The sequence below is a fragment of the Rhinopithecus roxellana genome, chromosome 19 (assembly GCF_007565055.1).
Source record: "Rhinopithecus roxellana isolate Shanxi Qingling chromosome 19, ASM756505v1, whole genome shotgun sequence".
In the NCBI taxonomy this organism is placed as follows: domain Eukaryota; kingdom Metazoa; phylum Chordata; class Mammalia; order Primates; family Cercopithecidae; genus Rhinopithecus; species Rhinopithecus roxellana.
This window is the reverse complement of record NC_044567.1, coordinates 33,247,600-33,274,804: the sequence shown is the minus strand read 5'-3', so window position 1 is coordinate 33,274,804 and position 27,205 is coordinate 33,247,600. Positions and strand designations below refer to the sequence as shown.

The following is a 27,205-nucleotide window of genomic DNA, read 5'->3' as shown; positions in this document are numbered from 1 at the left end:
CAGTGTATTCACAATGCTGTGCAATCATCCATTCGGTTCTAGAACATTGTCATGGCCCAAGAGGTGGTCCCCATACCCGTTAGACAGTCACTCCCAATCTCTCCTCCAGGAGCCCCTCATCTACAGTCTCCTTTGTGTCTCCATGGATTTACCCATTCTGGATATTTCATATCAAGGGAACTACACAATATGAGGCCTTTGTGTCTGACCTCTTTCCCTAAGCATAGTGTTTTTGAGGTCCATCCATGTTGTAGCATGTATCAGTACTTCTTTTTTTTTTTTCTGAGACGGAGTCTTACTCCGTCGCCCAGGTTGGAGTGCGGTGGCGCCATCTCAGCTCACTGCAAGCTCCACCCTCCAGGTTCAAGTGATTCTTCTGTCTCAGCCTCCTGAGTAGCTGGGACTACAGGCGGCCACCACCACACCTGGCTAGTGTTGATATTTTTAGTTGGGGGGGGGGGGGGGTTTCACCATATTGGCTAGGCTGGTCTCGAACTCCTGAACTCAGGCAATCCACCTGCCTTGGCCTCCCAAAGTGCTGCGATTACAGGTGTGAGCCACTGCGCTTGGCCTCACTTTTTTTTGAGACAGGGTCTCACCCGTCACCCGGCCTGAACTCCACTTCCCAAGCTCAAGTGATCCTTATGCCTTGGCCTCCAGGGTAGCTGGGACCACAGGCATGCACCACTATGCCCAGCTAATTTATAAAATTCTCTGTAGAGACAAGGTCTCCCTATGTTGACCAGGCTCATCTTGAACTCCTGGACTCAGGTGATCCTCCTGTCTCAGCCTCCCAAAGTTCTGGGACTACAGCTGTGAGCCACTGCACTTGGCCTACTTCATGCTTTTTGGAGACAGGGTCTTACTTGGTCACTCAGGCTGGAGTGCAGTGGCTTGATCGTGGCTCACTGTAGCCTCAACCTTTTGGGCTCCAGTGATCCTCCCACCTCAGCCTCCCGACTTACTGGAACCACAGGCGTGTACCACCATAGCTGGCTACATTTTTTTGTACGTTTTATAGAGACGGGGTTTTGCCATGTTGCCAAGGCTGGTCTTGAACTCCTGTGATCAAGCGATCCACCCACCCTGGCCTCCCAAAGTGCTGGGATACAGGTGTGAGCTACAGCGCCCAGCCTGCTTCACTCTTTTTTAATCGAGGGATACTATTCCACCGTATAGATCCACCACATTCTGTTGATCCACTTATCTACTCATCAGTTAATGGACATTTGGGTCGTTTCTGCCTTTTGGCTATTATGAATGAAGATTTGTGTAGAGCATTTGCTTGGACACAAATTTAAATTTCCAGTTCTTTTGGGTGTATACCCAGGAGTGGAATTGCTGGGTCATGTGCTAATTCTATACGTAACTTGCTGAGAAACCACCAGACTGTTTTCCATAGCAGCGGCCCCATTTTACATCCTCCCAGCAACCTACAAGGGTCGCAGTTCTTAGGGTCCTGACAACACATGTTATTTTCCTGTTCTTGATCTTCGCCATCCTACAGGCATGAAGTGGTGTCTTGGGTGTGAAGCGGCATCTTGGGTGTGAAGTGGCGTCTCGTGTACTTTTGGCATGCATTTCCCTCGTGCCTGGTGATGCCAACAACACTCTGTCTTTTTTTTTTTTTTGGAGACAGAGTCTTGCTCTGTACCCCAGGCTGGAGTGCAGTGGCTTGATCTTGGCTCACTGCAAGCTCCACCTCTCAGGTTCATGCCATTCTCCTGCCTCAGCCTCCCGAGTAGCTGCGATTATAGGCGCCTGCCATCACGCCTGGCTAATTTTTTATATTTTTAGTAGAGATGGGGTTTCATTGTGTTAGCCAGATGGTCTCGACCTCTGACCTCATGATCCGCCCATCTCAGCCTCCCAAAGTGCTGGGATTTCAGGCCTGAGCCACCCTGCCTGGCCAATACTTCATCTTTGAGAACATCACTTGACTGCTGCACTTACCCAGGGCTTCCACGTCTTTCAAGGGGTCCACCCCGGGGGAGAGGATGAAGAATATTGGCGTGGAGGGGCTGCTCTCCTCGTAGGACTTAGAAAACTCAACACTCCGGCCTTCCACGAACTTGCTGCCCATCTTTTCCTCCACGAAGTTCCTAGGGGTGGAGTGCATCAGAGGCAGTGGAACCTGAGGCTCTGGGCCAGGGCAGGGGCATTGGGGTGGGCTCTGGTCCAGGCAGGAGGGCCCTTTTTGGTGGACTTTCTTCAGCAGGACAAGGCCCGTGGCAGGAGAGCAGAGTCTTTACTGGGCTTTCCTTTCTGCGAAGGATTGGCCTTGTTTGCCCCGGGCACCCTTTCTTTCCCGAGGGGTCCCGCACTGTGCTCCTCCGTGGAGCAGTCTAAGCAGGTGCAGGGAGAGGCCAGCTTGGAAGGCACCCAGGGTCAACTGCGGGGGGCGGGGGGCTGAGAAGGAAGGAAGTTTGGATTAGAGCAAAGCTTTAGTGAGCCTAAACAAGTCAAAGAAAAAAGCAACTTCAGATGATAATAAACACCTGTCTCTACAAAAGCCCCAGACTCTTTCTAACATGACCCCTATAAGTCTGGGGTCAGTCGGGGTCTCTGCTAATCGTCCCATGGAGGACCTAGTGATGTTCCCGTGATCTTTGGATCAGGTGTCGGCCTTTCTCCTGTGATCACAGAGGGCTGAGCTTACAGTATGTGGAATGAATGAATCACCTGAGCTAAGATTAGTAAACTTGCCAGGTGCGGTGGCTCACACCTGTAATCCCAGCACTTTGGGAGGCCAAGGTAGGGGGATCACTTGAATTTAGGAGTTCGAGACCAGCCTGACCAATGTGATGAAATCCTGTCCCTACTAAAAACACAAAAATGAGCCAGGTATGGTGGCACAGGCCTATAATTCCAGCCACTCAGGAGGCTGAGGCAGGAGAATCGCTGGAACCCGGGAGGCAGAGGTTGCAGTGAGGTGAGATGGCACCACTGCACTCTAGCCTGGGCAAGAGAGCGAGACTCCATCTCAAAAAAAAAAAAAAATTTTTTTTGGTAAGATTTTAGTGGCCAGCTGGTCTCTGAAAGGAGGAGCAATGGCCTCATCCCCAGGGGTGAGAACTGCTCATCCCTGGGCAGGTGAACACCTGAATGTTCGAGAGTCTGGGTCGACTTTCAGAAGGGTCTGCTCACATTCAGGCCACCCAACGCACATCAGCTCCTCTGGTTCAACCAGGAGTCAGCCGGCTAGTGCCTCTCCATGCCCTTGGGACTTTCTGGGGACACCTGGAGCTGCTATTCCTTTCCCTGCTCTGGCCTTTGCTGGCTTCTGTCTGGTGTCCTGAACTAGGGCCAGCCTCAGGCAAGGATGGGGAGGAGTTGCTCCTCCTGAAGGCCCCCAATTCTATTCAGGCCTCTGGAATGGACTCAGACCCCAGATGCTGTGATCCTTGTCTCGGAAGGAACTTCCAGAACATATGAAGCCCTGCCCCTAGGCAGGAATGACTCTGGATCACCTTTGCTAATTAGCTGCCCAGGCCAAATGGTCATTGGCTATGGATGAATTAATGACACAGAAGCATGCATGCTGGGTTCCAGTCAGGCCTCACCACCTCTGACATGGTGGCCTTGACAAAGGAGTGCTGGAACCGGCTGGTGACAGCTTGCAGCAGACCCGGGCAGCTTGCAGCCGGCCACAGAGGGAGCACTTACACCATGGAAACTGGCACGTGCTGCGCGTTTCAGGGTTTGTGTTGCGCACCCGGGGGTGGTCTGGCCTGGCCTCCCAGTGCCTGTGACCTGTGAGTGTGGAAGTGGAAGTGCTCCCACGGCTGTCAATGCCTCCAACAGTGCCTGACACGAGACACCCTTGGCCAGTGCTGGCTTTGTTATTAGCCACGTCTATTTCAATCTTCTTGCTTTTAAGCGACCCCCTCCCTATGTAATTAGGGCAGTAAATCTGCTTTGCTCCACATCATAGAAATGTGAAACATGTCAGAGCTGAGGGATGATCGGGGCTCACGGGTGTTTGGGATGATCCAGGCTACCGCAGAGCACACAGATGCTTCCGCAGTGGGTGGCTGTTTCCTTCTTTTAGGTGGCCAGAGTGCAGTCACACTGGCTAACTTAGGCGCTTCTCAAAAGCTCTCAGGAGACAGGGAAGGTCACCTCACCTCATCTTCTAGACGAGGAATCAGATACACACTGTGTCTTGTGACCCAAACATGCAAACATGCTGCACGCTCCCGCAGGAGAGGGTGTTCCTGCTGCGATGGTCGAGGGACTTTTTTTTTTTTTTTTTTTTTTGAGATGGAGTCTCGCTCTGTCGCCCAGGCTGGAGTGCAGCGGCCGGATCTCAGCTCACTGCAAGCTCTGCCTCCCAGGTTCACGCCGTTCTCCTGCCTCAGCCTCCCGAGTAGCTAGGACTACAGGCGCCCGCCACCTCATCCGGCTAGCTTTTTGTATTTTTTTTTTTTTTTTAGTAGAGACAGGGTTTCACCATGTTAGCCAGGATGGTCTCGATCTCCTGACCTCGTGATCCACCCGTCTCGGCCTCCCAAAGTGCTGGGATTACAGGCTTGAGCCACCGCGCCCGGCCAGTCGAGGGACTTCACCTTGGCTTTTCCCAAACTCTGACCCTGCTTCCTCCAGTTCTGAGTCTGGGACGCAGCCGGCTTTCTCCCTGGACCTCGCTGCTCTCTGGCATCACAGTGACTTCTGGCTTCATTCTGCCCCCTCCTCCCCACCACTCCCCGTCCCTGTCCTCTCCTATTGGAGGAAAACAAAGCAAAACTACTCTCAGGAGTTAGGCCTCTGCTTTGTCAGGAGGGAATTCTTTATTTTTATTTTATTTTGAGGCAGGGTCTCGCTTTGTCGCCCAGGCTGGAGTGCAGTGGCGCAATCTCGGCTCACTGCCATCTCCACCTCCTGGGCTCAACCGATTCTCCCACCTCAGCCTCCTGAGTAGCCGGGACTACAGGAGGCTGCCACTGCACCCGGCTAATTTTTAGACTTTTTGTAGAGATGGGGTCTCACTGTGTTGCCCAGGCTGGTCTCAACCAATCCTCCCCAAAGTACTGGGATCACAGGCGTGAGCCACCGCACCTGGCCATCAGAGGGTAATTCTATTAGGGACATGAGTGTCTTTTGGGAAACCTGGCTGCTTTCAGACTACTTGGGGAAATGAAAAGGGGAAGAAGCCAGACAGGCCCCAGGTGCTCTGAGGACGGACCCCAGGCTCATTTCTGTGCTAAACGTCACCTCCTTCCTTCAACAGCCCATCCTTCCAACACGGAAGGGTTTCAGGTCTGGAGAAATTGTTGGTGAAATCAGAACAGTTCTCTTGCAAACTAGCCATATTCATACATCTTTGATTGACGTTACGTTTTGCCACCGAGGTACTCAGAGTCCTCGAATGCTGATGGTTTGCCATTGTTTGCTCCCTCAGAACATCCTAAGAGGACCCCATTTGTATGGCCTCAGTGCACATTCACGTCCACACTCGACATCTTACTTCCAATCTAGGAGGCTCACGTGGGGAGTCTTCTTCCTATCATGTACTGCAGGGCACCCCTCCTCAGTCAGGTTAGCGGGGGACAAGGGGTTCCCCTCCTGATACTCTGAGACATGAAGGATTAACAAGAACTCAGGACTGGAGTCTGCAGCCTGGGGTGGAATCCTGCCTCTGTCCTCGAAGAACTGCGTGTGAAATGATTTAGCCCCTCTGAGCCCTGTTTCGTTTCTGTGTAAAATGGGGAGAAGTTCAGGGAATCAACTCAAGTCCACAGAGAGTCTAGCACAGCAGCTCGGCCGAGCTTCCCTCAGGCCAGGGCCTCGGGGGTGGGGCCGCCCGCGCGGCGGGACACTCACTTGACGGCATAGGTCATGCGGTCCGGCCGCATGCAGCGCACCATGCATAGCTTCTGCAGGGCGGTCTTGTTCTTCCACTCCTTGGGGAAGATCTCCTTCTCGGGGGCTTCCGACTCCACCAGTTTTTTCCAGCGCTTGGCAGATCCTTCGATGTCACTGTCCAGGTTTTTGAACTCATCCATCTCTGAGAGGGCCTAGGGGCAGAGGCAGCGGGCCCTGTGACTCTTCCCACTTACCGGGGTCCCAAGAGCCTTCCTGTACAGCTCATTCAAGGAGGAGAGGCCACTGCCCTCCGAGGAAACTAGGGCTCTGGGATAAGCCAGCCCGAGAGGCCGACCACCAAAGCACGAGCTGTCCGTGCCTAGCTCAGGCATCCCAGGACAGCGCCGGGAGCCTCCTTGGTGGGGTCCAATCTGGGGACATGAGGCATGGGAGGGACTGGGGCTGCTTCTATAGGGGTCTCTGGATAATGGGGCCATTCTAGCTCAGGGGACAACCTTCTTCAGGTCTCTCTGAGCAGACCCTGAGACTCGAGGGTCCCTGATGGTGTCCAGGAATCCAAAGAACAAACTTTTCACTTGCCACTTCCCTTATGCTGGGAAGGGGGGAGTTTGGGGGAGGGGTGGTAAGAGGCCCTGAGGCCTCTTCTGGCCCCCAGAGGATGTCACTCTCTGCTTGCTGTGTGCAGGACTCAGGGATCTAACACATGTCACATTCCCTATAGGAACGCAGAGCTATCTGTGAGCTGGCAGCCAGCCCATCTTGGTCTCCATCCCCATCTGTGGGGCCCCCTTGCTTTACTGAATTGTATGGGCCACAGAGCCTGGTATTCTGGCCTTGTAAACATCCGCAGCATCAGCTGGAAAGGCTCCATGGGGGGAAGAAAGCACAGCGTGTTCAATGTCTAAAGACGAACCTTGATCCCGCCCCAGCCTTGGTGCTGCAGGAAGTCCACTGGTGAGACCACCCCGGCCTTAAAAGGGAACCGCAGGAGGAAATCCAGCTCCACTGGGTTCAGCTCCTTCTTCATGGACAGGACCTGGGGGAATATGGAGGTGTACACGCTTAATGCAGCCAGTAAAATGTCAGCAGCCCTGAAGATGCGTGCTGCACCTGAAGAGGAGTTCACACTCCCGGCCTGCAGGGGGCGCCCTGTCCGCCCCTTTGGGTTGGGGTCAAGTTTTATCTTTACCTCCTCTCGCTTTTTAAGTTGTGAAATACACATACCATAAAATTGACCATTTTGGCCGGGCACAGCGGCTCACGCCTGTTATTCCAGCACTTTGGGAGGCTGGGGGTGGGGGCGGGGGTGGATCACTTAAGGTCAGGAGTTCAAGACTAGCCTAGCCAACATGGTGAAACCCTGTTTCTACTAAAATACAAAAAAATTAGGCGTGGTGGTACATGCCTGTAGTCCCAGCTACTCGGGATGCTGAGGCAGGAGAATCGCTTGAACCCGGGAGGCAGAGGTTGCAGTGAGCTGAGATCATGCCACTGCACTCTAGCCCGGGCAACAGAGTGAGGCTCTGTCTCAAAAAAAAAAAAGACAATTTTTACCATATTTTAGTGTACAATCCAGTGGCATTTCACATATTCACAGCGTCGTGCAACCACCAGCAATCTCTAGTTCCAGGACTTTTTGGTTATCCCCTCACCCCTTGAGCAGTCACTTCCCATCTCCCCTCGCCTCTGAGAGCTGCTTATCTGCCTTCTGTCTAGGGATGCACCTGTTCTGGATGCTTCGTACAGACGGAAGCACACGACCTGCCCCGTTTGCATCTGGCATCTTTCACTTAGCCTGATGCGTCCGAGGTTCTTCCACGTTGTAGATGTGTCAGAACCTCCTTCCCCTATAAGGCCAAGTAATATCCCATTCTTGAATATAACCACGCTGGGGTTCTCCGTTCGTCTGCTGATGGACAGCATGTTGTTCTGGCTGTTGTGAATTGGTTGGCTTTGTTGTTTTTATTTTTTATTTATTGCTATTTAGTTTTTGAGACAGACTCTTACTCTGTCATCCAGGCTGGAGTGCAATGGCGCCATCTCGGCTCACTGCAACCTCCACCTCCTGGGTTCAAGCAATTCTCCTGCCTCAGCCTCCCAAGTAGCTGGAATTACAGGTGCATGCCACCATGCCAACTAATGTTTGCATTTTTTTGTAGAGACGGGGTTTTCACCGTGTTGGCCAGGCTGCTCTTGAACTACTGGCCTCAAGTCATCTGCCCGTCTTGGCCTCCCAGTGTACCAGGATTACAGGTGAGAGCCAGCACGCCCGGCCTTGTTGTCTTTTGAGAGACAGGGTATGGCTCTGTTGCCCCCGGCTGGAGTGTAGTGCTGTGATCATAGCTCACTGCAGCCTTGAACTTGTGGGCTCAAGAGACCGTCCATCTCAGCCTCCCAAGTAGCTGGGACTACAGGCGTGCATCACCTCACCTAGCTATTTTTTTTTTTTTTTTGTAGAGATGGGGTCTTGCTATATTGACTGGGCTAGTCTCAAACCACCTCAAGTGATTCTCTTGCTTTGATCTCCCGCAATGTTGGGATAATAGGCATAAGCCTCAGTGCCCAGCCTCATCTGGCTTTTGGCTGCTGCGATTAATGCTATTGTGAATGCTGGTGTACGGGAATCTGGACAGATGCTGGACACCTGTTTCCAGGTCTTGTGGGTGTGTGCCCAGAAGTGGAATGCTGGGCCATATTCCATGCCATCTTGTCACTTGTGCATGCTGGCCCTCTGGACCTCCTGTGGGCAGGGTCTGGGTCATTTTGAAGTACTGGGTCATTTGAAGTACTGGGCAGCTAACCTGGCACCCTGTCTCAGATGGGCAGCAGGTGGCTGGGAGCAGGGGTAATGGCCACTGCCATCTCCTCCCTCAGTCAAGTACCCAAAGGGTCTGTTTTTCAGATCCCATAGACAGTTTCTCCCTGAGCCGGACTCTTTCTTTTGGTCACACAAAACATTCCTTGGGACCAAAGAGAATGCTTTCTACCCTGGAAAATGAGGGGGAGCACTGAGAACTCTTATCCTGATGACCTCTCAGCCAGGAGAAAATCTCACAGTGAACCTGTGATTCAGAGATTCACATGTAAAAGGAATCTTCATAATATGGACCCCACTGGTTCAAAGTTTGAGTTTGAATTGAAAGCTAGGCTTAAACTGATGCCCAACCTATTTATACAATTAGCGTTGCCCAGCCTGGGCAATATAGTGAGACCCTGGCTCTTTAAAAACGTTTTAAAAAATTAGGGCTGGGTGCGGTGGCTCATGCCTGTAATCCCAGCACTTTGGGAGGCCGAGGTGGGTGGATCACCTAAGGTCAGGTGGATCACCTAAGGTCGGGAGTTTGAGACCAGTGAGACCAACATGGAGAAACCCTGTCTCAACTGAAAATACAAAAATTAGCCAGGCATGGTGGCATATGCCTGTAATCCCAGCTACTCAGGAAGCTGAGGTAGGAGAACTGCTTGAACCCGGGAGGCAGAGGTTGTGGTGGGCTGAGATTGTACCATTGCACTACAGCCTGGGCAGGAAGAGCGAAACTCTTTCTAAAAAACAGAAAAAAAAAAAAAAATTAGCCAGGTACAATAGTGTACACTTGTATTCCCAGCTATAGGGAGGTTGAGGCAGGAGGATCACTTGAGCCAGGAGTTTAAGACAAGCCTGGGCAACATACTGAGACTGTCTCTACCAAAAAAACAAAAAAACAAAAAAAAACAATTAAAAAATTTAAAACTAAAGAATTGACCGGGCATGGTGACTCACCCCTGTAATCCCAGCACTTTGGGAGGCTGAGGCGGGTGGATCACGAGGTCAAGAGATCGAGACCATCCTGGCCAACATGGTGAAACCACGTCTCTAATAAAAACACAAAAATTAGCCGGGCATGGTGGCGTGCACCTGTAGTCCCAGCTACTAGGGAAGCTGAGGCAGGAGAATTGCTTGAATCCAGGAGGCAGCAGTTGCAGCGAGCCAAGATTGTGGCACTGAACTCCAGCCTGCCAATAGAGCAAGACTCCGTCTCAAAAAACAAACAAAAACACTAAAGAATTAGCCAAGCATGGTGGGCAATATAGCAGGACCTTGTCTCTACAAAAGCATTTAAAAATTAGCCAGGCGGCTGGGCGCGGTGGCTCAAGCCTGTAATCCCAGCACTTTGGGAGGCCGAGACGGGCGGATCACAAGGTCAAGAGATCGAGACCACCCTGGCTAACACGGTGAAACCCCGTCTCTACTAAAGAATACAAAAAACTAGCCGGGCGACGAGGCGGGCGCCTGTAGTCCCAGCTACTTGGGAGGCTGAGGCAGGAGAATGGCCTAAACCCGGGAGGCAGAGTTTGCAGTGAGCTGAGATCCGGCCACCGCACTCCAGCCTGGGCGACAGAGCCAGACTCCGTCTCAAAATAAATAAATAAATAAATAAATAAATAAATAAATAAATAAATAAATAAAAAAAAAATAAAAAATAAAAATTAGCCAGGCACAGCAGTGTACACATGTATTCTCAGCTACAGGGAGGTTGAGGCAGGAGGATCACTTGAGCCCAGGAGTTCAAGACCAGCCTGGGCAACATAGTGAGACTTTGTCTCTACTAAAGATAAATAAATAAATAAATAAAAAACTGAAGAATTAGCCGAGCATGGTGGCACATGCCTGTAGTCCCAGCTACTGAGGAGGCTGAAGTGGGAGGATTGCTTGAGTTCAGTAATTCAAGGCTACAGGGAGCTGTGACTGCACCACTGCACTCCAGCCTGGGTGACAGAGTGAGATACTGTCTCAAAAATAGCAGCAGTAGCAGCAACAAAAACTAGTGTTTCCAACCATACTTACGGCACAGTGTAAACAAAATTGCAGAGGGGCTGTGCTGTGGTTTGAATGTGTTCCCCAAAAAGCATACGTTGGAAACTGAATCCTCAGTGCAACAGTGTTGGGAGGTGGGGCCTGAGAGGCAATTGGGTCATGAGAGCAGAGTCAATGGCTTAATGTCATGATCAATGGAGTGGGTTTGTTACACAAGGAGGAGTTTGGCCCCTTTTGTGCTCTCTCTCGCCCTCTAGCCTTCCACCATGGGATGACACAGCAAGAAGGCCCTTGACAGATGCCAGCACTTTCATATGGAACTTCCCAGACCCCAGGACCATGAGAAGTAAATTTCTATTGTTTATAGATTACCCAGCCTTGGGTATTCTGTTATAGCAGCACAAAACAAATTAAGACAGGCTGTTTAATCAGTTTCAGAGAATGCAGATCTTTAAATATTTTAGCAGGACTGTATAAAACAGGAGGAATATTTGTTTATTCATACACTTATTTCTTAAGAAACATCACTCACCCCACAGTGGGCTAAGCACTAATGCAGGACTATTTACTCAGCACAACTTACATGTAAAATGACATTTCCTTGTGAAATTCTCCTTGCCACACCACCCCTTTACTAGCTCCCATTGGAATAATGTGCCAGCTTCCCGAATATCAACTAGGAGAGCCCCAAGCCTGTTCCACATCAGGCATCTCAGACTTTACAGTCACCTGGGTATGTTGCTGAAATGCAGGTTTGAAATTACCAGGTTTGGGTGGGGGCCCAAGAATCTGCCTTTCCACAAAGCTCCCAGGGGTCACTGACACTGCTGGTCCACGGACCACACTAGGAGCAGTGAGGCTAGACATTACCTGAAATGTAACTTGTGCCAAGAAAATGAGTTTGTCCCTCTCGAAGAGTCCCCGGGCCGTGTACATGTAGACGGAATAGGTGATCTCGTCTGTCAGGTTGATCACCCGCTGCTTCACCTCACTGGCAGGGGTGGTCCTCTGGATGGCTTTCTCAAACACCACGTTGAAGGCCTGTGGATCCGCCACCGAGAGTCATGGAGACGTGCAGAGATGGAGCCCACCACCGCTCCCCACCATCACTCCCTGCCGCCTGTGGTAGCCTCCAGTTTGTTTTGTTTGAGACAGAGCCTTGCTCTGTCGCCCAGGCTGGAGTGCAGTGGCGTGATCTCGTCTCACTGCACCCTCCGCAGTGAGGGAGGTTGCAGTGTTCAAGCAATGCTTCTGCCTCAGCCTCCCTGCGTAGCTGGAATTACAGGCATGTACCACCACGCCTGGCTAATTTTTGTATTTTTAGTAGAGATGGGGTTTCACTATGTTGGTCAGGCTAGTCTTGAACTCCTGACCTCAGGTGATCCACCTGCCTCGACCCCCCATAGTGCTGAGATTACAGGCGTGAGCCACCATGTCAGGCCATCCAGTTTGTTTTGATTGGGTTGGGGGTGCCTGGAGGCACCAGGGGAAGAGCAGGGAGGAGGGAGCAGCTCATACCCTCTCCTGGGGAGAATGGGTGTAGGACTGATGGGGGCCCCTGGCTCCCCCACTTCCAGCCCCATCTGCAGGCTGGACCAGGTCTGCCCTCTGAGGGTGGCCCTGGCACTGCCTGATGGCTGCGTGGGCAACAGACCTGGCTGTGGAGCCCAGATGCAGCCCCACCTTGAGGGAGGCACCCGGCCCCAGCTATAGGGCACACCTTGAGGGAGAACTGGTAGATGGGGTTGATTTTGTTGAGGTCGTTCAGTATGAAGTAGAGCAGAGATGCCCGCTCCGCAGCTGGGCGGTAGTTCTCTCTCGCCTCGTTGATTTTAACTTCTGTGATTTTTGCCTCTACCACCTCAACACAAACAAAAGGGGTTTGAATGACACAGCAGATGGGCAGTGCCATGAGCAGGTGGACTCATTCCCAGCCACCAGCCTCGCTCCCTGGGAAGCCACCCAAGGGCTCTCAGCAGCAGCTGGGTGCAGGATGGAAGCCCGAGCCCCTTCTCCTGCCCTGGGCCCGTTCAGGCATGTATGACTGAAGCTGCTTTTCTCCTTGCTGGTGGGGGAGGCGTCGATCGCCCGTGGCCCAGCCTCCCATGCCCCGGCTGTCAGGGCACATCACCGAGGCAGCTCTGACCTTCTCCTCGATCTCGCTGGCTGTGTGCTTGGTGGTCTCCAGATTCTCCACCAAAGCTGTGTCTCCCAGAAAGTTCCCCGACGCAGCCGACAGACGGGCCAGGAGCGAATCTTCCAGCTCTTTCAGAGTAATCTTAAATTCGTTTTGAGACTTAGTGAGGTTTGCCTGCAAGGGGAGGTGCGGTTGTCACTGCATGGCCTGGCTCTGTCCGCCGGGCACCTGGGCCTCCCTCGGGTAGCTGTGTGGCTGAGCCACGGCCCAGGCTTTGAGCAGGAGGAACGAGCTCAGGGCCTGAAAGGGGCTGCAAAAGTGGAGCCCCTGGAACCTCAGAGAGGCCCTGGGCCTGCTCCCAGCCTCGAGGCTTCCTGTCACGGAGACTGTAGGGGGCAGAATGGGGACAGGCGGGCCTGGGCCTCCTGAGCCCATGCACTGTGGTGGGCGCAAGGGCTGGCAGCCAGGCCATTCTTGCAGGGCAGCGCTCTGGAGCTTAGAGCCCCCTGAGGACCACTGTGACTCATGTTCTTTAAGCAAAGCAGTCATGTGACTTAGAATTAAATTTGGGAGCCGGAAGAGGGGACAGCTGGGGAAGGAAATGACCCATCCTGTTGTAGGAGAAGCTGCGATGCCCCGGGACATACTGAGACACCTTCAGAGAGAAGCAACGACACACACCGGGCTGGTGGCCCTGCTGGGGGCCCTCACGGTGACCCAGCCCCCTCTGCGTGGGACGGCCCCTCCTCCCGTGTGACCGACCTTGAGGCCGTTACCTTCAGCTGTTCTAGATCTGGGCGCTCTTTGGCCACCACAGCGGCCAAGAGTTGGTCCTCGAGTCCATCCCTGGTGACCAGGAAGTTGATGAGGGTGCACTGAGCCTGCATCTCTGGCTTGTAGTGCGGGTTGAAGTACTTGGTGTGCAGGATCAGGCGGAACTTGGGGTGGTACTCCACCTCCTTGTCACCAATCTTAATGTACCTGGGGTTAGCGGAGGGAAGGGTTAGTGGGCCTCCCAGTGGCCAGGGGAGAGGAGCACAAGCACAGACCACCTTTCACCCCCGCCCAGGCCAGGCCAGGCCGCCACCTTGAGCCCTCCTTCTGGTCCCTGGAAGAGCACTGCACCTCTCCTTGTCTGTTCCTCCTCCCCGGCCTGTGACGTGGGCCCTTCTGGGAGATGCACCTGCTCTTTCCTTAGGTGGTCAGGCTCATCTTCGCAGCCGGGTTTACACCCCTCTGGCTGCACGCTGTGCTCCTCTGGGAGCCCCGACCCAGACCCATTTGTAACATCAGTCCATCCTGGAAGCTCCCAGGACTGCAACCCGGGGTCTGCTCATCCACTGTGGGGGGTGCCTCTCTCCGACTCTACACCCTCCTCTCCCCTCTTCGTAGTTGGGCTCACTTTGAGGGGCCTCTGGCTAACTTAACCCCTCAGCACTCACACCAGGCCTTTCCCAGAGTCTAGGACCTCTGCATATTGATTTGCCACCCCTGTTCTGGGTTTCTGCATGCATCTCTGCATTTAAAGGTGGCTCCTGTCAGCGCTGACATTTACGTTTTTTTTTTTTTTTTTTTTTTTTTTTTTTTTTTTTTTTTTTTTTTTTTTTTGAGACGGAGTCTTGCTCTGCCACCCAGGCTGGAGTGCAGTGGCCGGCTCTCAGCTCACTGCAAGCTCCGCCTCCCGGGTTCACGCCATTCTCCTGTCTCAGCCTCCCGAGTAGCTGGGACTACAGGCGCCCGCCTCGTCGCCCGGCTAGTTTTTTGTATTTTTTAGTAGAAACGGGGTTTCACCGTATTAGCCAGGATGGTCTCGATCTCCTGACCTCATGATCCGCCCGTCTCGGCCTCCCAAAGTGCTGGGATTACAGGCTTGAGCCACCGCGCCCGGCCGACATTTACGTTTTTTTAAGGTAGATTTAATTTTTTAAAATTGTAAAGTGAATAATGCGAGCTCCATGCATCAGCTGATGAGTGGACAAGCAAATGCACGCAGCCATGCATGGAATGTGATCCCGCCATAAAGAGGAATGAAGGACTGACACGTGCAACCACATGCATGACCCCTAAAAACATGCTAAGTAAAGGCCAGGCGCGGTGGCTCCCTCCTGTAATCCCAGCACTTTGGGAGGCCAAGGCAGGTGGATCACCTGAGGTCAGGAGTTCGAGATCATCCTGGCCAACATGGGGAAACCCCGTCTCTACTAAAAATACAAAAATTAGCCGGGCGAGGTGATGTGTGCCTGTAATCCCAGCTACTTGGGAGGCTGAGGCCGGAGAATCACTTGAACCCAGGAGGCAGAGGCTGCAGTGAGCAGAGATCGCACCACTGGACTCCAGCCTGGACGACAGAGCGAGACTCCGTCTCAAAAAACAAACAAAAAATGCTGAGTAAAAAGAGCCAGACACAAAAAGACACATGTTGCTTGATTCTATTCAGAGGAAATGTCCAGAATAGGCAAATCCACAGACACAGAAAGCAGACTAGTGGGTGTCCAGGGCTCAGGAGGGAGGGGGAATGAAGAAGAACAGTGGGTGTGGGGCTTCCTTTAGGGGTGCTGAAAATGTGCAACTGGACAGATGTGTTTGTACAACATTGTGAGTGTACTAAATGCTCTTGAATTGTGCACTTTAATATGGTTAATTTTATGTTTTGTGAATTTCGTGTGAATTTTTAAAGGTCATGCAGTCCCAAGATTTGCAAAATGCCTAAGAACAGAAAGAAGACATCACCTCCAAACCGCACCATCTGGAGGTGATCACTGATAAAATGGTGACAGAGATATTCCTAATGGGGATGTGGCCCCTTTCCAGTCTTTCCTCGGGAGGTGGGGGCTCCTTCCCTCCAGTCGGCATTTTGTCAAAGCCCCTGCTGCTTACCAGGGAAGCAAAGGGCATTCCGGGCGTTTTCCCTACATGCACAGGCCCAGGCCCCAGGCCGGAAGATGTTTACCTGGCTCAAGCCACGGAGATGGAAACAACTCACTTTCCCTTTTTAATTGTGTTCCTGCCCAGTAGAGGGTCCAGCACGGGGTCCACGGTTTCGCCAATGTTCTCAATGAGCAAGGTGTCCCCTTCCGAGATGGCCTGCTCGATGACATCCAGGTAGCTGCGGGCACATCACGGAAGCTGGTTCACCGCAGAGGGCCTTGTGATGGAACGGTGCGCACGCGCCGACCCGCAGCCCCTGCCCTCTTGAGCGAGACAGCGCCAAGCGAGTGGTGACCTAGGAGCCTACAACTTGTTCCCAACAGCTCACCCTTTCCTGAAAGGAGCCAAGGGGCTTCTTTGTAAACTGCCCCTGTGATCTTATGGGAGTGGAGATGAAAATGGAAACAGTTTTGCTTTTTGTTTTTTGAGACAGGGTCTCATTCTCTCGCCCAGGCTGGAGTGCAATGGCGTGAGCAGGGTTCACTGCAACCTCGACCTCCCAGGCTCAAGTGATCCTCCCATCTCAGCCTCCTGAGTAGCTGGAACTACAGGACTACAGGCTCATGCCACCACACCCAACTAGGTTTTTTTTTTTTTTTTTTTTTTTTGGAGAGACGAAGTCTCACTATGTTGCCCAGGTCGGTCTCAAACTCCTGAGCTCAAGCTATCCTCCTGCCTTGGCCTCCCCCTCAGAGTGCTGAGATTACAGGGATGAGCCACTGCGCCCGGCCTGGAAGCAGCTTTGAGTAGCTTTATGGCCACAGAGGCAAATGTTTTCATATCCACACGCCATTAGATTTTCCAGCACCGCTAGGAAGACAGGGCGTCACTGTACCTATGTCGTTAACAGCCATTGTTTCTCATCTGTGATGAGAACACAGACCACAAGACCCAAGAATGTGGCCACCTCAAGCCTCCCAGCCAGCAAATGGCCAAGCGGGAGGCAACCCCCGGCCTGAGCCTCCGTCTCACTCTCCTTTCCCTGCAGGAGCAGCGGGTGATGGGGACAGGGGAAGGGAAAAGAGCTCCTAATTTCATTCTTTACTACTGCTGCTGTTCCCCGGGTCAAATTTAAAACCTGTGGGCTAGTACTTGTATTTAAAGACCCACCCATCCATTGAACCAATTTGAAATGCCTAAGGCATGCTTCCAAGCAGAGGGGGGCTTTGGTCTAGGTCCTGCGCCCGCACACACCTCTTCTGTCCCAGGCGGATGGCTTTCAGTTCACTGCTGTATTTGTTTTTGATCCACTTGATTCCTTGGAGCTGGGCGTCCACAATCAGCGGCCACCGCTCGGTGTTGCACAGGATGGTGGCATTCTCGGTGGACATGCGGTCGCTGGGGAGGCCCTGGTTGTTCCAGGTGGCCACGTCCGCATCATCTGTCAGCAGGCTCAAGGGATCCAGGCCATTTGTGATCGGGATGGGGACCTGCACAGGGAGGCACACTTTCTTAGAAGGGGTGATGCAACCTTATTACTTACTAGAAAATAGCTCTCCAAATCATGCTGAGTCTGGTGCTGTGGTTAGGGGTGGAGCAGCAGGACGACCTGGGAGAAGCCAGCCATTTCCATCACTCTGGACAGAGCAGCTTTGTAACTCGGCTAGAAATGGCGTCAGCACAGCAATACTGGGCCATGTTCTTTTTTTTTGCCCCCAGACAGTCTTACTCTGTCACCCAGGCTAGAGCGCAGTGGCGTGATCTTGGCCCACCGTAACCTCTGCCTCTCCAGTTCAAGAGATTCTCCTGACTTGGCCTCCTGGGTAGCTGGGATTACAGGTGCCCACCAACACACCCAGCTAATATTTGTAGTTTTAGTAGAGACGAGGTTTTACCATGTTGGCCAGGCTGGTTTTGAACTCCTGACCTCAGATGATCCGCCCGCCTTGGCCTCCCCAAAGTGCTGGGATTACAGGTGTGGAGCCACCACGCCCAGCCTAATTTTTGTATTTTTTTTTTTTTTTTTTTTTTTTTTTTTTTTTTTTTTTTTTTTTTTGAGACGGAGTCTCACTCTGTTGCCCGGGCTGGAGTGCAGTGGCCGGATCTCAGCTCACTGCAAGCTCCGCCTCCCGGGTTTACGCCATTCTCCTGCCTCAGCCTCCCGAGTAGCTGGGACTACAGGCGCCCGCCATCTCGCCCGGCTAGTTTTTTTGTATTTTTAATAGAGATGGGGTTTCACCATGTTGGCCAGGCTGGTCTTGAACTCCTGACCTCAGGTGATCTGCCCACCTCAGCCTCCCAAAGTGCTGGGATTACAGGCGTGAGCCACTGCGCAATGCCACAGGGCTACATTCTTATCCTCAAAGGGGCCTGAGCCTCATCACGGTGCCATGTGGCTGGTTCTGCCCTGCTGGGACCTCCCCAGATTTCCTGAGTGATGAATAGGACTCCACTTTTTTTTTTTTTTTTTTTTAAGTCTAGGTCTTGCTTTGTCACCCAGGCTGGAATGCAGTGGTGCGATCTCTGCTCACTGCAACCTCCGCCTCCAAGGTTCAAGCGATTCTCCTGCCTCAGCCTCCCCAGTAGCTGGGATTAAGGCGTTCCCTACCACGTCTGGCAAATTTTTTTTTTTTTTTTTTTTTGGTATGCTTAATAGAGATGGGGTTTCACCATGTTGGCCAGGCGGCTCATGAACTCCTGGCCTCAAGTAATCCGTCCGCCTCAGCCTCCCAAAGTGTTGGCATTACAGTCGTGAGCCACCGCGCCTGGCCAGGACTCCACTCCTTACCTTTAAGTTATGTATGTAAGGGATCCAGAATTTCTCCATCAGCTCATTCCGGTATTTCTTGGTGAAGTAGCCCACATAGGACACGAAGGCAGAGATGAGCAGGACGTCCCCACACAGCGTGACCCCCTGGCTCCTGAAGTTCTCCACAGACTCAGCCCAGCGGACGTTTTCCGATGCTAATCCCCCCACCAGCCTGAAGTGGAACGAGAGAGAATAAAACATATTTGCATCAGTAAGAGGACTGGACCAGACAAGCCTCCACCTCTGCACCTCTGTGAATCTTCAGAGTTTGCTGTCTCACCTGGCTCAGTGGCTCAACGATGAAAATGCTTTTGGGGAGTTTTTGGGAGGAAATGCTTTAGAGAAGCCCAAATCGTGCTTCTTGGCTGGGCGCGGTGGCTCATGCCTGTCATCGCAGCACTTTGGGAGGATGAGGCAGGTGGATCCCCTGAGGTCAGGAGTTTGAGACCAGGCTGGCCAACATGGTGAAACCAGTCTCTACTAAAAATATAAAAATTAGCTGGGCGTGGTGGCATCCATCTGTGGTCCCAGCTACTCAGGAAACTGAGGCACAAAAATTACCCGGGAGATGGAGGTTGCAGTGAGCCAAGATCATGCCACTGCACTGCGGCCTGGGTGACGGAGTGAGACTCTGTCTCCAAAAAAAAATTAAAACAAAACAAAACAAAAAGACATGCAGGATGTCAGGGCTCAGAATGAAAACAAGCACAGGAAATACCTCATTGATAATTTTTATATTAGTTACCTGTTGAAATAATACCTTGGATATTTGGGGTTAAATAAAATTATAACTATTTCTTTGTACCTAAAAATGTTTCTTTGTAGAGATGGGGTGTCACTAGTTGCTCAGGCTGGTTTCAAACTCCCACCTCAGCCCTCCAAGTGCTGGGACGACAGGTGTGCACCGCCATGCCTGTTTTTTTTTTTTTTTTTAAGACAGAGTTTCACTCCTGTTGCCCAGGCTGGAGTACAATGGCACAATCTTGGCTCACTGCAACCTCCACCTCCTGTGTTCAAGTGATTCTCTTGCCTCAGCCTCACAAATAGCTGGGATAACAGGCGCCTGCCACCACACCCAGCTAATTTTTCTATTTTTAGTAGAGGCGGGGTTTTACCATGTTGGCCAGGCTGGTCTTGAACTCCTGTCCTCAGGTGATCCACCCACCTTGGCCTCCCGAAGTGCTGGGATTATAGGCGTTAGCCACCATGCCCGGCTTGCCTGGCTAATTTTTGTATTTTTAGTAAGATGGAGTTTCATCATGTTGGCCGGGCTGGTCTTGAACTCCTGACCTCCAGTGATCCACCTGCCTCGGCCTCCCAAACTGCTGGGATTACAGGCGTAAGCCACTGCGCCCAGCCAGCCTCTGTACTTTTTAAATGTGGCTGCTGGAAAAGTTAAGGTGACACATCCACATCTGGCATTATATCCCTAGTGGACGACACTACTCTGGAGCCCCAAACCGTGATGTAATCTGTGAAATGACTGTCTGCTGGCTGCAAAATGACCCTGGAACACACGTGGTGGGTGACAGTGGGTTATGACCAAGTAATGCCCCCTGGAACAAGCCCCGTGGGACCCAGTGTCCCAGGCCAGCGTGGGTTACTTGGAACCACGCAATAGGTCATATTTCGTGGAGGCCCCTGACTATGCAGGAGGCTAAGGTTTATCCTAATTACTTTGAGCTCAAGAAGTGAAAGTGGCAACCTGGCTGCTTCCACCTGAACTGCCTCCTCTTCCTCCCCAAGGCAGTTGTATGGGCCTGTCCCTTTCAGGGGTCTGAGAGCAGGAGAGTGGTCTCAGGGAGGAGCCAATACCTGTTCGCCAGTAAGATCACCCTGTTCGTGGCATCGGCCTCTTGCTGACACTTGATTTTCTCAGCTGTTGCTTTTTCAAACGCTGAGGTTAGGTTGCTCAGGTTGGCGTTAAGTTCCTGCAAAACCAAGTTGGAAAGCTGCTGAAAACTCCACGAGGCATCTCTAGCACGCTGCAGCGGCGGCAGGGCTGGGTCCTGTGAGCACTGAGTGTCTAAGAGGCTCCCACAAAGGCTGAGAGCCCTCTGGAGCATGGAGGCCAAGGACACCAAGCAGCTCCCGGCACCGTCTGGCCCCTGCCTCTGCCTGCATCCTCTCACGCTGCTAAATAATTCATGACGGCGGGCCGTGCCAACCCATTTTAAACAGAGATATTGACCGGCAGCGCAAGCAAGTGGCTCTGGTATTTCGCAGAGACGGGAGCGAGCCGGCACTTACGGCAATCTTGTTTTTGATCCGGGACAGCTTCTCTTGCGCCTCTGCCAGCTCTGCATTAGCCTCCTCCAAGGCCTGCCTCTTGGGCGCCACGTCGCAGTAGACCTCGTAGAAGCGGACGATGTTGATGCACCAGGAGCAGAGGCCGGCGGCGGCTGTGGACTTGGAGCGGATGAACTCGGGGTCGAACGTCGGGTTGCCTTGGTAGGGCCTAGCAAGAGAACACCAGTGGGCCGGAGTCGTCACCCTGTCCTGCTCCGGCAAAATGGGCCCAGAGAGGCTGAGTGTCTTGCCCAGGGTGGCACAGCTCTGGAGGGGGAACGCTGGGATTCACACAGTCAGGCTGGCCCTAGAGGCCATGCCCCACTGGCTCCACTCTCCCACTCCCGTTACCCCACAGTGGCATTGCCCAGTTTTCCAAGTCGGGCACCAGGAGACTGAAACTATCAGGTTAGAGGGATGAGACGCAGAAGAGATGATGTGGCAGGTGTTATTCTTTGGGGGATGGTACAGTGACCAAGAAAAATGCCCACAGGTGCAACTTAGGCACTCTAGAAACTAGCGTTTTTAAAAATGACACCAACATCATTATATATGAACTGAACTGCCTGCAGAAAGAAATCTGAATGGATAATTCAAAATGTTCATTGAAACGTAATTGAAATTGAGGTTAGGAACAGAGCCCATCATTTCTCGCTCTGGTCTACTTATGCTTTGTGTAGGCTAATATTAGAATGAGCATGCGTCTCCCAGACACACACCACACCGTGTGGGCAGGGAACAGTGCAGAAGCTTGCGGGGTGATAGAAGGAGGCATTTTTTGGGGCTTCATGTATAACAGCAAAACGAGAACAGCCTAAACATTCAACGAACGGGAAGTGCTAAGTAAATTTTGATTCCTGTATGATAAGATCATACATACAAAAGTTAAGAAAATCATATTTATTGTTTTTTTTTTTTTTTTTTTTTTTTTTTGGAGAGAGGGTCTCACTCTGTCGCCCAGGCTGGAGTGCAGTGGTGTGATCACAGCTCATGGCAGCCTTATCCTCCTAGGCTCAAGTGATCCTCCCACCTTAGCCTCCTGAATAGCTGGGACTATAGGCACATACCACCACGACTGGCTAATTTTAATTTTTTTTTTGTCAAGACGGGGTCCTCTTTGTTGCCCAGGCTGGTCTCGAACTCCTGGGCTCAGGCGGTTCTCCTGCTTTGGCCTCTCAAAGTGCTGGGATTAAAGATTAAAGGTGTGAGCCACCGCACCCAGCCTTGAAGTGTTTTATTGTTTTTGTTTTTGGGATGGAGTCTCACTCTGTTGTCCAGGCAGGAGTGCAGTGGTGTGATCTTGGCTCACTGCAAGCTCCACCTCCCAGGTTCAAGTGATTCTTATGCCTCAGCCTCCCGAGTAGCTGGGACTATGGGCATGCACCACCATGCCTGGCTAAGAAATGTTTTTAATAACATAGGGAAAAGTGTTTTTTGGTTTTTGTGTGTTTTTTTTTTTTTTTTGGTGTGATAATATTAAGTAAAAAAAGCAGAATAAATATATGTATACAGTATTATCTTTTCTTTTTGAGATGGAGTCTCACTCTGTCGCCCAGGCTGGGTGCAATGGCGTGATCTCGGCTCACTACAACCTCTGACTCCTGGGTTCAAACGATTCTCCTTCCTCAGCCTCCTGAGTAGCTGGGATTACAGGTATGCGCCACCACACCGGGCTAATTTTTGTATTTTTAGTAGAAACGGGGTTTCAACCATGTTGGCCAGGCTGATCTCAAACTCCTAACCTCATGATCCGCCCACCTAAGCCTCCTGAAGTGCTGAGATTACAGGCGTGAGCCACAGCTCCCAGCCCAGTATTATTTCAACTATATATTAAAAAAACAAAAAACAAAAAACCTTAGAAAAAAAGATGGGAAAGAAATATATCAAATGTTGATTGATGGTGGCACACCCTGGTGTAGTCCTACAGGCGTTCTTGTTGGTTTCTCTTATACTTCATTCTATACTTACAAGATGTTTCGCAGCAGTCCCACCCTCTTCCTCCCACGTGGGAGCTGAGAGGTTTTGGGGTCCTAGCTGGGGTCGCTGGGGTCTGGTCCTCTTTCTCAGTCCAGGTCGGGAGCACCCTGAAGTTGGCCTCCTAGGGGATGGCCAGTGAGGAGCCACACGGGGTGGGAAACAGGCTGGGCACTTACAGAGTGGAGCACCCCAAGAATGCCAGCGCATTGACATTTACGGGGTGAAAGGCGGAGTCCCCATGGCACCCTTCCCAAGTCCCATGGCTCATCCCAGAAGGAGCCATTGCCAGTCCTGTCCCTCCAGATGTAGAACCTTTACAGTCAGGCCAGCAAAAGAAAGACGCATGGCAGAGCCCCAGGCATGTGGCCACTCGCTGTCCGGGCCTGCGTGCATGTGTGTGCGCACACATGTATCTGTGTACATGTATATTTTGTGTGTACTGTATTCATGTGTAGACATGTTCGTGTGTGCATGCATGTGCATGCTTATGTGTGTACATGTGTATGTGAGCACACGTGTGTGCATTCTGTGTGTACTGCATTCACATGTACACATGTACATGCATGTTTGTGCTTATATGTACACGTGTGTGCATGTGTTTGTATGCATGCACTGCATTCACGTGTACATGTGTGCATGCACGTGTGATTATGTATACATGTGTATGTGTGCACATGTGTGCATTTTGTATGTGTGCATTGCATTTGTGCTCACATGTATTCATGTGTGCAATACATGTGCTCATGTGGTCAGCTGCTCTCACAGGGGCCGACCTCTGTGGGGCCTGGCCGGCCTCTCTCTCTGACCTGTGGCCTGAGGGTTCCCGCTGCTGAGCTTGTCAGCTGTGTTCTTGGGGTGCTGTATGGGGAAGGAGCTGCCTAGATTTTGAGCCACAGGCCCCAGGAGCCTGAGGCCACGCTTCACCCTCAGCACCCTGCCTTGGCCTGATGGAGAATCGGAGGGAAGCCCTGGCCGCGAGGCCCAGCGCTGACTCACTTGAAGGCCTTCAGGCAGGCCTCAGGGATGTGCTCCTTGTCGAACTTCTTCAGGGAGTCTAGGAAGGTGTCCACCTTGCCCATCATGATCTTGGCCGCCTTCCAGCTCTTGTCCTTGGGGATCTTGCCCCCAGGTGCGGTCAGAATCATGACGGCGGCGGTGACGTTGACCACGGCGTCCGGGGGGGACCCAAAGGACTTCAGCTCTGTCAGGTTGTTCTGCAAATGACAGACAGGATGGGTCTGATGGGAGTTTGGACTGGGTCCTTGGCGATGCCCCAAGGAAGCCGCCATGAGCACGTCACCACCCATGCCAACAGTGAAGGCCACTTCCTCTCCACCCAGGCCAGGAGTCCCCTTTCTTTCCCTCCCCCTTTACCTTATTCAGAGTGTCCAGAGCCTCCTGGGCTGCCAGTAGGGCTGGTTCTGCTTTGGCCAGGTCCGTTTCACACGCCTTTTGCTTCTCGGTGACATTCTGGAAGGAAGATGGACAGGAGAGGTTACTGCAGGTCTGTCCATCTACCTGTGGGGGCATGTACGTGCATGTGTGTGCATGTGTGTATGTGTGTGCGTGCATGTGCATATGTGTGCATGTATGTGTATGTGCATGCGTGCATGTGCATATGTGTGCATGTATATGTGCATGCGTGTATGTGCATATGTGCATGTGTAGGCAGCAGTGGTGAGGGGCAGCCCAGGCCCTAGCAGGTCTGAGGCTCCACAAAAGAGGCTGCCCCTCCGGCTACCACTCATTTGCTGCGTTTGCTGACTGCGCTCCTTTGCCAACATCCCTCCGTGTGTACTTGGCCCCTGTCTAGAGCCCACCATCCTCCCTGCCTCCTCTGCTCTGCCCCACAGCCTTCAGGGCAGAATGAGCAATGCCTCGGCAGTTGGGTGGGATTCTTGAGTTCTAAGACTGGAGGGGAAATCCAGGGGCCACCCAGACCACCCTGACTTGGCAGTCTTATTGTTTCTGGGGCTGTTTCATAATCCATCCAAAATGGAACATCTCAGAGTATATAGCTTACCCCTCTCTAAGAAAGTAGCAATTCTTTCATCCATGCACATACTCATTCATTCACTCAGGAGACAGTGGGCGATGACTGGAACGCTCTTAAATAATTACCCAGATGTGGGACTGACAACAAAAAAAGCACCCAGGGAGCGGTGATGAGAAGCTACACCAATGATGCTGTGACCTTCAGGCTCCAAAGATGATGAAGACACTCCCCCTAAGCAGTGGTTCTCAACCTCAGCCACCCCCCAAACCAGCAAGAAGCCCACCCCAGGCCAGGAACGTCCTACCCTCTGTGGCGGGGGTGGGGGGTCTGGAGCCGCATGTCTGAGGACCAGGCTCCAGCGAGGTCTTCTCAACCCCTCCCATGCTCATGGATCGCAGGCATTTTGTTAACATGCAGGCCCCATTGAGCAGAGCTAAGCTGGGGCCCGAGAGCCTGCATTTCTTACAAGCTCCTGGTGAGGCTGCCACCGTGGGCTGGAGGCTGAACATTGAGGAGCTTGGCCACAGGGATGGGAGTTAATTCTAAGGAAAGCCTGCTTCTGAGTGGGGGCCCTCACCTGGGAGAGACTCCTCCTTTGGGGTCCCACTGGTTTAAGAACCTCGTTCTTCTATGTAAGTCTCAGCCTTTCCTATGCCTGTTGGTACCACCTGACCGCATGAGGAAGCTCAGGAGGCCTGGCCAGCGCAGCAGCCCTCCTGAGGCCACACTGGGCTGCCTTCACCTACCTTATTGATGACCTCAACCTTGACTTCCTCCTCGTCAGCAATGGCCTTCTCTTTGCTGACCTTCTCGGTCTCGATGCCGACCACCTGGATCAGTTTATCTGCACTCTCATTCTTCTGCTTGAGCTCAGCCTCCTGAATCGCCAGCTTGGCTTTCAAGTCATCCACCTGGGGAAGGAGAAACCAAGAAACAGCAAGCGTGGGCCGCAGCCAACATATGCCACCCTGCACTGGGCAGACAAGGGGTGGGAGCCACAGAGGGGCAGAACGGCAGGGCTGTGTCTTTTGACTCCCAGTGACTCGTTTTGGAGAGTCTTTTCAATATCTTAAAAGTAGGTATTGAACCCTGACTGTGTACACAGGGTCACAAGTATGAGACATTCCCGGTGCTCAAAGGAGTTGGCAAGGTGACTGAAAAGAAAAATATCAACTGCAGCCCAGGCAACATCGTGAGACCCTCTCTGTATAAATAATAATAAAAAATATAGCCAGGCATGGTGGCCTGCACCTGTGGTCCCAGCTACCTGGGAGGCTGAGGTGGGAGGATCGCTTGAGCCCAGGAAGTTGAGCCATGATTGCACCACTGCATTCCAGCTTGGATGACAGAGCGAGACTGTCTCAAATGCCAGCTGAGTTGCAGTGCTGAGCAGGGTTGGCCAGGGCCCCTCCAGGCTGGTGGGAAAGTGATAGCAAGAGTTTGTGGGGGCAGGGGTGCGAAAGCTCCCCCGGAAGCAAATGGGAGGTGCCAGTCTGTTCACAACTCCAGCAGGGAGGTAGCAGCTATTTTCAGGCCCCCTCACAGGTGTCAATGGTGGGCAATAAAGACGAAGGACCAGGACTGCATGATGGAGGAGGTCTGAAGCAGGCAGAACCCTTAAATATCAATACAGTGTGAAGGAAAGGATCCAGGGAGGTTTTTGAGCCGGGCACCGTAGTATGAATGGCATTTATGAATGAACAGATGCATATTTATTGACTGCATTGGACAGGATGATCAAATCTCACCAGACATGGGGCAGGTGCCACCCCCTGTGTAATGTGCCCTCTGTATGCCCAACATTGTGAAAGCATTTTGAGCCTGTTTTTTGTTACGACAAGTATACTAACCCTGGCCTAGGAGTGAATGCTTCTCAAAGGCAGGAGGCTCATCTTACTTTAGGCAGTGCTGAGCCCCGGTGTGACCAGCCCGTAGAAGCCTGTGACAGTAGCGGCTCCTGCGAGGCCTCCAGGGGACTGCCAAGAGCTGCCCCCCCTCTCTTACCTGGGAAGCTGTGCTCTGCAGCTTCATCAGGCCGTTCTCCAGCCTCTCGATTTTGGCAACAAGCTCCATTCTCTTCTTGGCCAGCAGGTTCTGGTAGAGTTTGATCTGCTCCAGAAAGGTTTTGGGTGTGGTGTAGTTGTAGCGCCTCTCAGTAGCCAGGTACACCCTGGACATCTCGTTGACTGTGGTGTGCACGTAGGACATGAAGAAGCTGATGGAGGCCTTGACTTCCTGCTACAAAGATGAGACAGCCAGTCATCCCTGGGAACCCATCCTGCAAATCAGCAAAGTGGAGCTCCCCGGACTCACCAGGAGCTCTGGACAAGGTGCCCCGAGACCAACCTCAGTGTCTTCAACTGCCCAAAGGGGCTCCTGAAAGCAACAGATCCTGGGGCTCTTGTGGGCATTGCACCATGGAAGGGTTTAGCTTAGTGCCCAGGACACAGCAGAGCTTATTATCATTATCTCTGACACACACACACATACAGGAGTTCGAGACCAACC

At 52.3% G+C, this 27,205-nt stretch overlaps 2 protein-coding genes and 1 long non-coding RNA gene across 4 annotated transcripts in view; 2 read left to right on the top strand and 1 right to left on the bottom strand.

Annotated features, from left to right (window-relative positions):
- Positions 1 to 6,757, top strand: part of PGS1 (phosphatidylglycerophosphate synthase 1) — a 70,476-nt gene extending 63,719 nt beyond the window's left edge. The window contains exon 9 of one of the 2 annotated variants that reach the window (XM_030922526.1): positions 6,548 to 6,757. In XM_030922526.1, the coding sequence (XP_030778386.1) occupies positions 6,548 to 6,731 (184 nt within the window). In that variant the 3' untranslated portion in view covers positions 6,732 to 6,757. The remainder of the gene's footprint in view (positions 1 to 6,547) is intronic. The other variant, XM_030922530.1, reaches the window with a different exon arrangement.
- The window catches only part of DNAH17 (dynein axonemal heavy chain 17), a 219,450-nt gene that overhangs the window by 17,684 nt on the left and 174,561 nt on the right, over positions 1 to 27,205 (bottom strand). The window contains 16 exon segments of the mRNA XM_030922525.1: positions 1,954 to 2,102; positions 5,824 to 6,017; positions 6,740 to 6,862; positions 11,492 to 11,662; positions 12,342 to 12,482; positions 12,768 to 12,932; positions 13,535 to 13,739; positions 15,742 to 15,864; positions 16,881 to 17,116; positions 18,415 to 18,607; positions 20,251 to 20,366; positions 20,686 to 20,893; positions 23,698 to 23,915; positions 24,076 to 24,171; positions 25,444 to 25,608; positions 26,702 to 26,935. Of these exon segments, the coding sequence (XP_030778385.1) occupies positions 1,954 to 2,102; positions 5,824 to 6,017; positions 6,740 to 6,862; positions 11,492 to 11,662; positions 12,342 to 12,482; positions 12,768 to 12,932; positions 13,535 to 13,739; positions 15,742 to 15,864; positions 16,881 to 17,116; positions 18,415 to 18,607; positions 20,251 to 20,366; positions 20,686 to 20,893; positions 23,698 to 23,915; positions 24,076 to 24,171; positions 25,444 to 25,608; positions 26,702 to 26,935 (2,737 nt within the window).
- LOC115894718 lies at positions 8,024 to 13,625 on the top strand. Its single transcript, XR_004054859.1, has 3 exons — positions 8,024 to 8,079; positions 10,879 to 10,967; positions 13,379 to 13,625. It is a non-coding gene; the product is annotated as an uncharacterized LOC115894718 (long non-coding RNA).